The sequence below is a fragment of the Acromyrmex echinatior genome, chromosome 14, assembly GCF_024713525.1.
Source record: "Acromyrmex echinatior isolate Ae372 chromosome 14, ASM2471352v2, whole genome shotgun sequence".
Lineage (NCBI taxonomy): Eukaryota > Metazoa > Arthropoda > Insecta > Hymenoptera > Formicidae > Acromyrmex > Acromyrmex echinatior.
Window position 1 is genome coordinate 9,501,406 of NC_141865.1, and position 16,257 is coordinate 9,517,662.

Genomic DNA, 16,257 nt, shown 5'->3' on the forward strand with positions numbered 1-16,257 from the left:
TTGATTGAGCAGAATCAAATCAATCATGTTGGTTTGTAAAAACTGTTATTGATTTTTGAAAAAATGTATAATTGTGTATTAAGAGAAATGAGAGAAGATTCATATAATGGTTATCCTGGTTATTAAAAAAGATACAATTATCATTTTATTTTGCTAATGAAATGTTTATTTAATTAACAGATACAGTGTTTCATGCTGTACTACTACTAATTTTATAGTAATAGTACGAAAATCCACAGTTTTAAGAAATTCTAAGCAAAATCATGCGATTTTTTTAAAATCACATTATCAATCATTTTTTATGACTACTATGGAATATCTTATTATTTTGTTGAACAAACGTGTACAACGATACCTTTATAAAAAAATAGAAATTTCTCACGATGATATGTAACGACGCACAAGCACAATACTAAATATTTATAGAAAAATAGTCTACTTACGCTAAGTACGCTGAAATATTAAACTTTACATAATGATTATCATTATAAGCTTTATAGCCTTAATTATCTACACTCTTTTTTTAATTGTCTCTTTGTACGTATCGATTATATACAACATACATAATTCTCTTAATGTGTTACATGACGAGAGCAATAAATCATTGAGGTCATTTGGCATTATAAATCGGTAAACACACGCACGCAAGCACGCACGCACGACGCACACACACGTATATGTTATACAATATATATGTATGTACACAATCATATTTTGTGTACATATTAAAGTTATTATATAATAAGTATGCAAAATTTGCAATCGCATTTTTTAGGATTCTTTGTGCCCAACATTATTCATATAAATTATTATTGTATAATTACTCTAGAATAGGATAATTGATAAATCCCCCCATCAAGAAATATAGCTATATATATAATGTCAAAACTTTTATAACATTAAAGGAATAGCTAAAAGCTTTTCTTGAATGAGATTTGGAGGTAGACGTACAAGGCAAATGTGATTGAGCTTGATTGAGGTTGATTGTTAGTGATGTTAAAAAAAAATACAAGGAACGCATTACAATTAACAAGGAATGCATGATGTCGAATACTTCGAATACTAAAGAACGATTAGAAAATAATTCTCAGAGGAATTGTTATGATAATAAGTTACATGATCAAATTCTCTTAATGCCTAAATGCGAAAAATAAATATGTTTATTAACAAAAATGTATACTGCTAAACGTACCGTCTATTTTTTGGCGTTTTACGACATCTTCGTCTTCCGAAAATCGCAATGATACAGATGACTATTATCGCAATGAGAATTGCACTTACGGCCCATACCGCTTTACTGATACTAATCTTTGGTGTGCTATTTTTTGTGTCGTTCGAAATATCGGGCATCGATGATGAGGATTCGTTAAAAGAGACTGGAGTCGTTAAATCAGACTCAGAATTTTTCAGCTTATCTTCCGTGTATATGGATGATTTAGATTCTAAAGATTTTTCTACTTCTGATTGCATATTTTTCGTGTTACTTGTTAGCTTGTATGATGCTTTTGTTATTATCCTGTGTGTGGAAGTAGGACTCGGAGGCGTTGTAGTAGGAGTGTTGATCTCTCGCAAGGTATGTTTCTCCAATTCTTCAAGTTCTTTCTCCGCTAATGCTCCAGATTTGTATTCGAAGTTTTCCTCATTTTCTTCAATAAATTCTTCTAGCGGTGTGAAATATTGAATAAGTGCATCCGCAGATATATCGTCTATATCAACGAATTTATTTAGAACATCTTGCCACTCGCAGGCTCCACTATGTTGAATCATTTTTCTATATACAGACATAGAAAAATTAATAAAATTAAAAGTTTATCGAGACAAATTTATTCATTAAATACATTAAAAACGTATATTTTTTATATCAACTTACATTATATTGTTATTCATTAATTTTCCATCAAAATTATATCTAATTTCTGTCGAATCCATGTTATATTCATATAATTGAAAAGATAGCATTATGCCAAGAATTTTGCTGCATTAATAAAATATTTTTCATTATTTTATTACTGTGATAGATAATATAATTATGTATGTACATAAAAACTGATTACTTACGAAAGATATGGTTTATTTCTAACAATATGACTATCGTCTATGAAGGTAGGGTAATCCATATCAATAGAAGAGATACCTTCATATTCTTGCCTAACATAGAAAATTAAAACTTTAGATATTATAGTTGTGTAAATTACATCGATTTCTAATAAGTGTTATAATGTACTGTCGGAGAGTCGGCGAATAAATTAACAGAGTCTAATGAAATTTGAACTTGAGATCCCTTATTTAAAAATCTAGCACTATGTGCAACAACGCTCCACTGTTATCATAATTATTTCGAATGTCTATGTATATTTTTAAATGTTCTTAAAGTTCTCTTTGTTTTCCTACAATATCTACCTGTAATTCCACCAAGATGTTATCAAGTCTGCTGGATTTGTAATATTTTGTCGAATTGCATTTAATCTCCATAAATCAGCAGAGTAATAATATGCTAATCGTGGAAATATATTCAAGGCAGTTATCATTAAAGATACAATCATTCGTTGTTGATCATCCTTAATATTATTCATTAAATGAGTATGATTGAGCCATGCAGGACTTGCCGATAATATTCCAAATAGTGTTGATATACTTTCTTCCAATCCTATAAGACCAGATATCTTTAATGTCGAATGCTATTTTAACATTTTTTTGATCATTGATACGTCAATGTCAAATAAATTAATATTTATGTTTAATGAATTAATATTTTCTTACCAGAATATCTGTTCACTGTATTGAGAACTGGAGTGTTTTCTACAGTCATTTGATTAAATAGTACTTTACCAACATCTTCATGTGCTACCAAGAAATTGCTTATTGTGGCTTTGGAACAAGTAGAAACTCTAAAATAATATTTCAATTTAGCAAAATACTATTAAATTGTGTGATGCTATTAATACATAATAATACGTAATACTAAGCAATCTAAAAAATATCATAAAAATATCTTTTAGATATATCATCTGGGAAATGTATAAAATTGTATATTTCGATGTACATGCCTCATTGTACCATCACGACAAAAGTTTAACAATCTAGATGGACACTGTTGATTAAATTCACTCTTATCCCAAAATTCTGCTTGCGGAACTTGTTTCAATAGTAATGAACCCAAACTGGATGCAGTCTTGTACAGGGATTTTCCTACATATTTCTATATATAATTTAATAAAAAATTTCAAGTGTTATTACAAAAATCTGATTATAATCTGTAAGTTTAATATAAACATGAAATAGCAATCCCTACCTTTTTCCAGAGATTTTTTTTGAGATCATAGATTAATTCTGAGTAGGGTAACGCATCTGATGATACATCTGCCCAATCATATCCTTGTAAACTATCTTTCGAATGAAATCATAAAAAATTCAAGTGATACAGTAGAATAAAAAATAAAAGTTACAAAAATTAACCAACTTATCAATTGTTTGCTATTTTTACATATACTATTGTTAGCTTACCGAGTAAATAAGCTGGAAGTGTATCATTTATAGTAACATTGTACTTTCGAGCCAAGTTTGTACCGACAAATTTTACAATCTTCTTGTGAAGATTATTAATCCGACTCCACTCACTATTTATTTTGTCGTATCCGCCAGAGTATCCTGACAGCATTTCCCAATATTCCTCAACATTTTTTATACCTACAATTAAATATATTTGAATATTATTCTCATTCAAAATGTTTAACACGTACACTGATCATTTGTATTTGACATATAAATTATCTATGTAATCCTTGTATTTACACTAACCGTTTTGTTTTGCAGCTTCAGCAACGAGTAGCAAATTGTTTGAATAATTTGTCACTAATGGTATAAATTGGCGATACCAAGCGTTCCAAGCAGTTTGTTTATCTTCTAGTTTTCTACTATGAGAGAGCAAATATTCCACACCTAAAGTTATATAATTACAATAGTTGTATTATATAGTTGGTTTACAACTACTATACTAATCTTTATCATAAATCTTTATCATAATATGAGACATTCGTTAATGAGAAATAATTCTTATTTTTTTATGTGATACGTTTTATGTGATTAAAACAATAAAACTATACCTTCTCGTGAATAGTTTTGTGATTTATTAATATAATTGATAATTGATCGTTGCAATTCCACGATGCCAACGAAATGAATAAACTGTAAGTTATAAAAAAATATAAAGTATTATATAAACTATTAATTGTAAAATTGAAAAGCGTCTCTTACCTTCCCCCAATCTTCGTTTTTTAATAATGTGTCACCAGGTTTTTCAATCATGCCATATTTATATTGAAGAGATGATTTCAGTTCTTTTGTATTATTTATTTGATCGATTATTTCATTTTTTTGCGTTTTCGTAAATTCTGTATAATTATATTGCTGTATCTCCTAAAATATAACAAGACAGATACTTATTATTTAATTTATTATTTATAGAAAAACAAATCGTTATTATTAAGCAATAATTTAAATAGTAATATATTTACCCATATTGACAATGTTTTATTGGAAGGTGACAAGATAAATGACCACTGAACATTGGCATTGTTGTAACATACATCTTCATAATCTAATTCGATTAATTCGAAGAAAGCTTTAGCTTCATCCTCCAAGAGAGTTTCTCCATGTGGGACAGTAGTTACATAAACAATAAGATTAAAAACAATCCAACTCCATTTCGATAACATCTCTTTGGCCTGCAAATAAAATGTTTGTGTTTTAATTTGACAGTAAACTAGTAAATTAGTACAATGGAAATCATAGCATGTAACATAGAAACACAGTATCGATTTGTCGACTAAAAATTTAATTAACTTTTTGCCAGCAATGTTAAACTTTAAAGGCGATTTTTTTATTATGAATTTTGATAAATATAAATCTGTAAAAAATAAGTAAAATATGATTCAATTCTTCTATGATAATATATATAACAATTTGTTGTTGAAGTTTTCACTTATATAAGAAAGTTCTTATACGGTCCAAAATGGTATAAAAATTTGTTTTTCAATTCGAAGGCCCAAAATGAAGGGTAAAAATTCTCATTATCGATAGAGGATTAAAAATATTGGGCATAATAAATCACATATATGTTACAATTGTGCGTCTCTATTTGTCAAGAAAGTTAATTTCTAAAATTTCTTTCTTTCTGAATTAAAAATATAAAAAGTATAGCAAAGGAAACGTTAATATGTCGCGCTTATATATATTTATATTGAGATGCGTTCTATCATCTATTTGTTTTATGTCTATTTCTACTAACATAGATTAACTTTAATCTCGGTTTAATTTACTCTTTTCTAATTCTTAGAACTGTTAATGTTCATAGAGATCGAATAATGCATTCATAATTTAGAAAAACGTATAAGGCATTCCACCAAATCGGCACCTTTGAAATATCGTCATTAAAATTTTTTTTATTTGCTGATAATGTATTTTACAGATAAATATGAGACACGTGTTTTGCGAAAAAAGTTTGATTTTTTCTATAGAATACGTCAGCAAATTAAAAAAAAAATTAAAATATTTCAAAGGTGCCCGGAATGCCTTATTTAATAAGCATTTACGGCGCAAAGTACGTCTAAGGGTGTGCCGTAATGTCATTATCAAATATTACGCGGTAAACGAGTTAGTCATCTGTACTGCGCTGCTATTGATCACTTATTCGATGCGTGCAAATTTGACAAAAAGTAATAGATACGTTGAAAATTTATATTTTAGTATTTTTTAGAAAAAAGCAATCACACACATCCATTAAATGAAGGAAACCTATTCTAAATGGATGATACATTTAAATAAATTATTATAATAATTATGTTTCAAAGCTGGTACTTGAAAAACTATCAACATTACTATTAATCAATAATTTACTTTCATAGATCATTAATTATATTAAAAAACCGAGAGAGAAATAAATTGGTGATGATTCAGATGATACTTGATTAGACAATCAATTAGCTTGTAAATAAAATTGAAAATAAATTGAACTTTACGAAAAGAAAGAGAAAGAGAAAAAAGATGATAATTTTCTTTACAAATATTCCTATCATTTCTATATTAAAATGATGAATTTATTTAGAATTATTATATGACAACGAGATGTTTAAGCATGTAAATAATAGATGTAATAAATTATTTCATAATACATTCAATTATTGCGGTCAATTGGAATGAATGCTGATTCTTAACAGTAAGTTTGCAATACATATATAGACGCAACAATTTTGTAGTTCACTGTAAAGTCTTGAAAAATGCATGAGAAAGATCAATATGCAAGAAATTAATCATTAATTTTAAAACAAGTAGAAACTCTAAAATAACATTTAGTAATGTGTTATTAAATTGTAAGAAATGAAAGATACACAAATAAACTTTGTATTTTGAAAGTTGACGGAATTGATAGAATATAGATAGGTGATTCAGATTTTTCATCTCTAGTCGGAAATTTACATAAGTAGACAGCGCAAGAAATTGTGACTGAGCCAAATTCTTGAATGTGGTTTAAACGGGAGATACAGAGAAAACGAATTTATCATATATCACGCGCATGCTTGCTTCGTCACATTATAGATACTGTTTGTGCGATATATTTTTATCTTGGACACGTTCTTTCGCGAGAGTAACACGACTTACACGATGCAATCCAAGTTACCTGCAACGATCATGACGACGATTTTTCAATCTAACAGATATTTTATATATATATATAAAATATCTGTTAGATTGAAAAATCATTTATACCTGTCTGTATGAATGAAATCAATCATAAATATTAAAGAGAATGAAAAAAATACCGATTTCGCGGCCAAAAGAATATCTTATTTTTTTCAATTGTTTTAATTATTTATTAGCATCTCGTGTTATGTCTTCCCGAAAAAACATTTACAATGACCTTTTAGCAGGAATTTTTCTTGAATAATTTAAAAGTCTAAAAAAATAAACTTTTTTCTTTAGACTTTCTCTTTTTTTTGTACTTATATCTGAAAAAAATATTATTTAATTATTAGGTGTTGGAATTAATTCGTAGCGTTTTTAATGAAAGAATGTTATTTATTTCACATGAGCATTAAAAAATACATTAATGAAAGTACTTCCCATCACTTGTAAAACGCTACGAATTAATTCCAACACCTAATATATAGATAAATTATTATATAAATGAAGAATTAAAACGCCTTCTCGAGAGCTATTTTTCATGAGCTTATTTTATTTTTGTATAAAAACGCGATTTAATGCATTTCTTGTTTGGCGAACTCGGTAAATTTCCATTTATTCATAACGTGAGTTATAACCGAATACATAAGTTATCATCAAAATAATCATGTTTAATACATAGTAGCTGTCATTATATTATGACGAATATTGCCGTCTTCGAAATATTTCGTATCGTAAACACTTTTCAATGATAGTTGTTGAAAATAAAGTGCCGGTAAGGTGTAAACACGTAGAGTAATTATTCATCTCAAAGCATACTAAAAACAGTTAATTGGCAGTGAAATGCAAATATATAGCAAGAATAGTTACGCATGTATATTTAACAATTGATCGAACACATTTTGAAAGAAAAAAAAAAGTATTTCCAAAGGAAAAGAAACTCGAATATTTAGTAATCTTCGTTTTGCAATAGCTGTACTAATTTATCGCTCTTTTCGCGATTGATATAAATAAAGTTTGTATTATGATTTCGAGGCGAGAATGAGAAGAGGTAGAAAATGTAGAAAGAGGAAACAGCTTTAGAGTATTTACCTTCACAGGCGTCGTTGAGCGTCGTTGAGTTGGATTCCCGCGTTTTAGCTCACTCTTGCCACAAAATCTCAATAGAGACCAGAAATGATCCGAACGTGGACAATTATCGAACCGAACGAGAGCGGTACAGCCGACAAAGAGAATGGATTGTCTCACGGTGATCAAAGTACGTTGAGCGATTAGTCGAGGAGTATCAAGGAGGAGGCTCCGCTGATTGACGGACTCACGCGGTGTCTGACGCTTAATAGGCCGACGGTATGTGTCACGTTATCGAGATATATCTATAGTTTGAATCTGAAGTCTGACGTCGCCCAACATACGGCATAGGACTCGATACGACTCACTGAATCACCGCTCGAGCCGCGTATGAGTGACTGACTGACTGCTCGTTGTGTGTTAGCCGTGCAGTGTGCTTGCCAAGTGCGAGTGCAACCACTGCCGCTGCGACTGCGATCGATTGGAATGCCTTCGCATCACGCCACTATTTCCAACGTCAGTGCATGACGAGGCGTATCTCACAGTATATTACAATATTACAATACGCCCTCAGTCCGCCCCGGAAAGCGGTGGCTTTGCGCACATTGGCATATAATCATACATACACAACGTGGCTCATATAGTGCGTGTTTGCTACTATTTGCCACTGTTTACCACTATTTGCTGTTTATCCATTCGTCCTTACGATCCTCATAGCCAATCATCGAGTTATAACTTGTAACCAATAAATGTATAAATGGCACGACCTTCCGATCCTTCCGTTTTATTTACGCTCATTCGCGCCACTCGAAATATTCAAAATGTTTGAGATACTCGAATAAAGAATCATTTTTGGCAAATTAGATTTCGGATGATCAATATGCAATACAATTTCTGCTTTATTAACGATACCAGAGAGAAAATGAATCTGAGAATAAACATCCCGGCCTTATCATCAGGTTTCTTTCTGGCGATTACTTTAAGTCGGTATAGAAGAAAACGCACTTATTGGACATCGACATTGTCGCGTACTTTTTTATCGACGTTCACCTTAAGTTACTTTGAATCAGTAATTTCGATTATATTATACATAAAAGATGTCAAAAATTATACTATATTTTTAATAGAAACAGAAAAATGCAAAGTTATTTTTAAAACTTGTTATCAAAAAAAAAGTGATTATAATTATCGTTATTATATTTATACTAATCCACAAAAATAATACGTTATCGTTTCCTAAAAAAAGTAACAATTTAAAGTTATTTTTAAAACTTGTTATCAAAAAAAAAAGTGATTATAATTATCGTTATTATATTTATACTAATCCACAAAAATAATACGTTATCGTTTCCTAAAAAAAGTAACAATTGCCTAATTTATTTCAATGCAAAAACAAGATTAGATAGAAAAAGTAAATAGATAATTTTTTTAATAATATTTTTGATGAAAATTGTAATAAAAGCAATACTCGTATAATTTTTACATCTTTTTCTTAATATTCCGTCCATCGCCGACAAAAGCACCGAGCAACTCTTTTTATTTTTAAATACCAATTATAGACTAAAAATTTTGATTACGAGGCGAGTTCCAATTAAGATTTAAAATAGAAAAGCATAATGGTCTAAAACTATCTTAAATATAATATCAACAAACTATAAATATTATAGTCAAAGACTCAAAAGACTGATCGAAAGATTGAATATAAAAATTATATATATTATATCACAATAAATAAATTCAAAATGTGAAAAATAACGGTAAAAATAACTGTTAAATTTGTTAGCGTTACTGAAAAAATATAATTACAATAAAATAAACAAAAGTAAATAAACGCCGTTATCAGTTTATTGTGAAAAAAAAGTGACGGTAACAGCGTTTTACAAAGTGATATGTTAATTATACATACCCAGCAAATGAGAATGGATTGAATTGAATTGAAATGGATTCAGATTTTCAGAAATATTGATTAGAATGTTAAAATGAATATTTTTCAATCCTGAATGCCTTTTTATTCATTTATAGGAATTGCATGGAGCACATCTCTGTGCCTTTCAATCTAAAAATAATATTAGCTTCTCCTGTGCACAACATACGCATTGTGAATGTTCCATTTACATTGTTCAATTCAAAATTTTAAATAGAAAATGCAGTTTTTTAAATACACATTCGGATAGAAAAAAATTTCAATCCATTTTAATCCATTCTCATTTGAGTATATATTTATATTACGTAATCCTTGCATAGAATAAAGCAAAATGACTTTTTTAACTACATTCTGAATATATTTATATAAAAATGATATATCTATTAAGAAACTTGTAATATAAATCTTTTTTTTTATATCTCTCTATATATGATAAAAAAAAAATATTTCATGCATATGTATAAATAAATATGAATATATATGAGTATGTATGAATATGTATGAATATGTATAAATATGTATAAATATGTATAAATATGTATAAATATGTATAAAAATATTCATAACATACATAATTTTATATGAAATATGTCCATACATGTTCGTACTTCTTTCTTTTGTAAAATTACTTTTTAGAGTAATAGAAATACAATAGTAATGTGAAAACGTTAAAAATAATTAAAAGGGTAATTTTCACACTTTTTATTTTAGAAGAAATCAAGTTTGAATAAATGTAAAAAAATTACTTATGTATAATTATACACATAAAGTTATGCATAATTGTGTATGAGCAATTTTTTAACATTTTTCCAAATTTATTTTTGTTTCTAAAACGAATAATGCTAAAACTATCCCTTTAATTATTTTTTATGTTTTCACATTACTGTTGTTATTTCTATTATACTAAAAAGTAAGTTTTGAAAGAAAGAGGGATATATGAATATATGTATGGACATATAATGTCATATATGTGTTTATGAATATACATATTTATGTATATACATATAAATATGTTTATATATATTTATACATAATTAATGTATAAAAAAATTTTTATCAAATTGCATTACGCAACTATATTGCTGACCCTGCTTAAAAGAGGATCAGTGAGGTCGAAGTCGATTTGCGATTTGCGTTAATAAGCGAAAGTGCTCGTTTGTTGTCTCTGGTTTACGTCATTGGAATAAGGGCGAATAAACTTTGAAAAGTGATATACGACAATGAAGAGATAATGGCAATTCCAGAACGGCGATGATTAAGATTTATTTTTACACACGATATATAGCCAAAATAACACATTGCGATAACGTTAAAATGTTAATGTGTATTTTAAATAGTGAATACTTTTTTGGATTTAATTGGATTCAATTGGATGCAATCGAATTAAAAAACTGTATTTCCTATTCAAAATTTCGAATTGAACAGTATTCACAATGTGTGTGTTGTGCATAGAAAAAGCTAATATTATTTTTAGATTGAAAGGCATAGAGATATGCTCCATGCAATTCCTATAAATGAATAAAAATGCATTCAGGATTGAAAAGCATTCATTTTAACATTCGTGAATCAATATTTTTGAAAATCTGAATCCATTTCAATTCATTTCAATCCATTCTCGTTTGCTGGGTAGTGCAGTTTAGTGTGCAGGAATAAATAAAAGACAGACCCCTATATGATCTGCAACAGTGTTGCATTGTGTTGCCTAAGATTTATGTAATTTTTGGATCTATAAAGTCTATAGATAATGATTTGACGTGTGCCAGCGTTTGTTGCCTAATTCTTTCCAGTAAGAAAAAGGAAGGCATGCGCATGAATAATCGATCATACAATGCTATATTCTGTACGTAAAATCGACGATTAAAATCATCGCTCGACTAATTATTAAATGAACGATATTATAATGATAAATCGAGTTAGGTTGATTATATAATTGTTCACTAATAAATATGGTATTACATTTTTATTACGTTATCACATATTAGATAAATAACTTGTAGCTGATTGCTGCAGTATGTTGTTTTACTATTGCCAGTACTTATATATTCATTGCGCAGGTTTTATACATGGTAAAAAAGCTGCGCAACAACCATATAACATCATGTCGTAAGAAAATTACAGAATAGTAACCATAGCCTAACCTAATCTCTAACCTAATCTTACCTCAAATACTTGGATATTATAAACAAAGTGATGTTTACATTTAATAGTGAATTTTATAATACTATTATAAAAAGAATCAATGGAGGTGACTATCAAAATGTTATCACCGCGCATGCTTATCATATCACACATTCGGTCGATACGGCAGTTTACTTAACCTTAATGTATGTCGCTTTTATAGCAATTGTATAATTTTTTTGTAGTCGCGGTGATAATTTTTATTATCGCTTTATCATACTTCTTCTGTGTGTTACGGCACATCAAGCGCACAAAAATTGTATATAACTGAAACTGGTGAGATGGAGTGATTATATATAGGTGTGGATTTTTTATTGAAAATTATATATATATTTATTTTTATTGATTAGTCAATTTGAATTACATTAAAGTTACGTCATTGATTGATGATTGTAACATTAAGGTCATTAACATTATTTATACAGATTATTTAGCGGGATGTTTGTGACCAGGGAAAAGTCATATTAATAATTATTTAAAAAAACAATTTAAAATTAATTAATAACCAACCGACTAAGAATTTCAATAAGAATGCTATTGAAGCTAATAAGAATAATGGATTACTTAAAGGATCCTCAATTAGTCGCATTGATTCAACAATTTTTTGGTGTCAAAATATCTTACAATAGGCATAAAAAAATATTCCAAGAGGAGGAGAAAAAATACAATACAAAAGTGAACGATAATGAAGAAAATTATATTTCAACTTGCCATAGTAAAAAGATAAATGATTGTGATGCAAATCAACAATTGAATGTATACACAAAGCAAGTAAATTCTTCAGAACAAAGAATTGAAACAAACAAAGGAGTTTTGACGATATCAAATAATCCAAATTACACAATCACTAATTCATTTTGGTATTATACATTTGTGTTTGGAACTGAATTAGGAGATGAGATCTTTTATTCAACTTTTTTACCTTTCTTGTTTTGGAACATTGATGGAGCTGTTGGTCAAAGAGTAGTCTTAGTATGGGGTATTATTATGACAATTGGTATGATGAATTATAATAGCACAAAAAATAAGCAAGCACATGATTTTCATGTAATTTATCTTTAAATTTGTATTATTTATCCACAGGGCAGATACTAAAAGATATAATATGTTGGCCTAGACCAGCGTGTCCTCCAGTAGTCAGATTACAAGATAAATGGTCACAAGAATATGGAATGCCATCTACTCATGCCATGGTCGGTTTGACAATACCGTTTAGTATGATATTATTTACAATGGACAAATATATTTATCCATTTTCTGTCGGTTTCATTATCGCATCTCTTTGGTAGGTGATATATTGTAATTGATTCATTCTTGATTACTATATTACAATATTTACTTGTTAACTCCCTGTATTAATATAAAATTATTAAACTCTGCAACATTCAACACTTTTTTAGGTGTACACTTGTCAGTATGAGTAGGTTGTACCTAGGTATGCATACTGTGCTAGATATTGTGGTCGGTTTAGTATTAGCGATCGCATTAATGATTCCATTGGTACCCTTAGTGGACATAACAAGTCCTTATATTGTTACAAATTTTTGGCTTTTAGCAATGTTGATTGCAATCAGTATCGCCATTATTGTATATTATCCATCCAACTCTAAGTGGACACCCACTAGGTAGATAAATTATCAATATTGAATATCACACTCACCAAAACAATTCAGCTTTAAAAAAGTTTATATCTATATGAATGATTTTTTATTTCAGAAGCGACACTGCCATGGTTGTATCAGTCACAACAGGAGTTCATACAGGAGCATGGCTCAATTATTATACTGGTCTATTAAGGGTATCACAATTTTTGCCGCCATTTCCTATTGTTTGGCCAACATATTCTGTGCTTGGTTGTCTAATTATTAGAACTGCACTTGGCTTTTCTGGCATTATTGTAACAAAAACCTTCTGCAAATCATTCAGTTATATTATAATTTGCAACATATTACAAATTAATTGGAGAGAACTTGTGAAGTGTCAAGATTACAATAGTAATCAAAATAAGGTGTTTGTCGATTTAGTCTATAGATATGTATTTTGTTTCATGTTAGGTGTAAATACAGTGTATCTATTGCCACAAATTTTTAACATGATAGGTATCGAACGACCAGCATTTTACACGGAAATATAAAAAATTTAGCATGCAATCTGATAAATTTATATTATTCTGTGAAATATATTTAAAATCTTGTTTGTTTATTGAGCTTTTATAAAGTTTCAGAAAGATGATTTATCTTTGTTTTTTTCAGATATATTTTTTAAGCAAATTTGTATATTTGTAATATAGAACGTATATCTTTTTCTTCAAAATTAAATAAATAAAGAAATGGAAAATATAATGAAATAATATTTTAATCATTTTAATTAAGTACAAAATAAATAAAATTTTTCTTAAAATGAGAGGCACAATAAACAGAATTATTTTTTAATATTCATTTTATTTTTGTTCTGTTGATATATCTATTCGTAACACCTGAAAAATAAGAAAATATACACTATAAGCAAATATTATCTGATATAAAAAAAAGGGAATATAACTTCTCACCCCAATATTATAATCGAGAAAAGCTTTCGCATTATCTGCTTTCAACGTATACGGCAGTAAAACGTCATACGAATAATAAGCTTTCTCATCTGTAACATTTATGCGATCAGAGTTAATCAATACTACTATATCTTCGACTGAAACCTGTAAGTGATAATGCATATTTATCTGACTGTGAATACTATAAAGACTCTGTATGATAAATCCATTTAATAATTTTGTGACTAACGCTTTTTGGCATATCAAATAAAGCGATTAAACGCTCAATTGGGCCTTTCGCTGGTTTTCTTAAAATTACATAACCCGTTTTTATTTCGTTTCTAGCCGACAGATTAGTCTTGCTGTTGATAGGCTTTGTAGAATGCGAAATTTCTTCGATCAATGATTTGTGACCTTGCGGCCTTTTGGGCTTACGATTTTCTATTCTATGTTGCTGAAGTTTTCCCATTATCTAGAATAATATATACATATTTAAGAATATGATTATGAAATAATATGCGAATATAATTACATTAAAGAATTTTAACAGATAAATACACATATTTTATTTTTTATATATACTTACTGTACGATTTTTTAGAATAACATAATTTTCCGTATCAATCTTTTTGTTAAATTTATCTGCCACACCACTTAATATGACTAATGTTGTAAATGCCATAAAATGTTTCTTTTCTTGACATTTCTTGAAGTATACTGTATTTATCATGACATCATATGTTGCACTAGGAGTACCAGCTGTAAAAAAAAAATATTTTCTAATTGTATATAGTGCAACATCATTATTTTAACACTAATAGACAAGTAAATGATTTTTATTTACATTTATCTGCTTCCATCCTTTCAAAACCAATACTCATTGGTATGACATAAGCAGGTACTTCATCATTTAAAAGTTCAAGTAGTTTAGCATCAGATATATCGTCAGGTGGTGGAATTTTATCTGATGTACATACATTGACAAAAACTTTTTCTTTATTAACTGTTCGGGTTTTTACACAGATACCTATAATATTATAATATTAGAAAATAAATCTCTTATTTATATAATAGCAACGTGTAAAATGATTGTATAAACCAGGAGTAGGTTGCACAAGGATAGATGGTGTCGAATCAAATTGTTCCATCAACTTGTCCATCTGACTTAAAGCATCCTTATCTTTATCCTGTCAAAAATATTTTTTAACATTTTTGTCATAACTCACATACATACGTACACATATATCAATATGAATATGTATATTTACTATACCTATACTTACAAATAATAATAAATTTTTAGCCTTAATAGAGTCATCAACTTCGAGGAAAGTGGCATCACCCATAGCGACGAATTTAGTTTAATTTGCAAATAAAAATGTATCACATCAAATGTATCCAGATTTTTTTTTAATAACTTCAATATTAAGATAATCTTTTCGATAATGAAATGTAAATGTCTCATGCGTCATCCAATAAACAATAATCTTTAGTTAGAGACTCCGTCGCCGTAGCTCGTAGTTCACAAATTCTGTATAATCTACGATCAACATGTAAAACTAAACAAAAATCAGACGCACCACACGTGCACCTTTCTGTTCTGTATAGTGTAGTTCTGTCGTATAGAACAGAAAAGAGAGAGAGAGAGAGAGAGAGAAAGAGAGAGGAGATCTAATGATAAAGTAAAATGTGATTTTATCTATTATTGAATTTTAAATATCGATCACCGACGATCGATACTAAATATATAAAAATACACTATTAAAAATACATTGTGTAAAATTCCGAGAATTGTCGATATTTTAAAAAATTTCTAAAATAATTTATAAAGAAAATTTATAATCTGTATCTCCTAACGATTCGATTTATGATACATGACCGA

The 16,257-nt window shown here is 28.7% G+C and overlaps 3 protein-coding genes across 7 annotated transcripts; 1 reads left to right on the forward strand and 2 right to left on the reverse strand.

Annotated features, from left to right (window-relative positions):
* Positions 1-143: 143 nt before the first annotated feature.
* Positions 144-8,267, reverse strand: LOC105148861 (angiotensin-converting enzyme). Its single transcript, XM_011060858.2, has 13 exons — positions 7,771-8,267; positions 4,515-4,724; positions 4,255-4,416; positions 4,104-4,185; positions 3,799-3,939; positions 3,505-3,687; positions 3,293-3,387; positions 3,048-3,199; positions 2,761-2,888; positions 2,401-2,647; positions 2,059-2,148; positions 1,871-1,975; positions 144-1,771 (listed from the first exon to the last, which is right to left on the reverse strand). The coding sequence occupies exons 2-13, from the start codon at positions 4,713-4,715 to the stop codon at positions 1,183-1,185; spliced, it is 2,175 nt and encodes a 724-aa protein (XP_011059160.1). The 5' UTR covers positions 4,716-4,724; positions 7,771-8,267; the 3' UTR covers positions 144-1,182.
* A 3,512-nt stretch (positions 8,268-11,779) lies between these two features.
* LOC105148862 (sphingosine-1-phosphate phosphatase 2) lies at positions 11,780-14,663 on the forward strand. Of its 4 annotated transcripts, none has more exons than XM_087413211.1 (6): positions 11,780-11,915; positions 12,034-12,148; positions 12,274-12,845; positions 12,932-13,133; positions 13,249-13,473; positions 13,565-14,663. In XM_087413211.1, the coding sequence occupies exons 3-6, from the start codon at positions 12,380-12,382 to the stop codon at positions 13,980-13,982; spliced, it is 1,311 nt and encodes a 436-aa protein (XP_087269337.1). In that variant the 5' UTR covers positions 11,780-11,915; positions 12,034-12,148; positions 12,274-12,379; the 3' UTR covers positions 13,983-14,663. The 4 variants fall into 4 exon arrangements, with proteins under 4 accessions (XP_087269337.1, XP_087269338.1, XP_087269339.1 ...); XM_087413212.1 differs by having other exon boundaries at positions 12,034-12,124; XM_087413213.1 differs by lacking the exon at positions 12,034-12,148.
* PIH1D1 (PIH1 domain containing 1) lies at positions 14,270-15,994 on the reverse strand. Of its 2 annotated transcripts, XM_011060863.2 has the most exons (7): positions 15,659-15,994; positions 15,475-15,562; positions 15,220-15,402; positions 14,962-15,134; positions 14,626-14,847; positions 14,397-14,540; positions 14,270-14,324 (listed from the first exon to the last, which is right to left on the reverse strand). In XM_011060863.2, the coding sequence occupies exons 1-7, from the start codon at positions 15,719-15,721 to the stop codon at positions 14,289-14,291; spliced, it is 909 nt and encodes a 302-aa protein (XP_011059165.1). In that variant the 5' UTR covers positions 15,722-15,994; the 3' UTR covers positions 14,270-14,288. The 2 variants fall into 2 exon arrangements, with proteins under 2 accessions (XP_011059165.1, XP_011059163.1); XM_011060861.2 differs by having other exon boundaries at positions 14,270-14,540.
* Between the last annotated feature and the right edge of the window lie 263 nt (positions 15,995-16,257).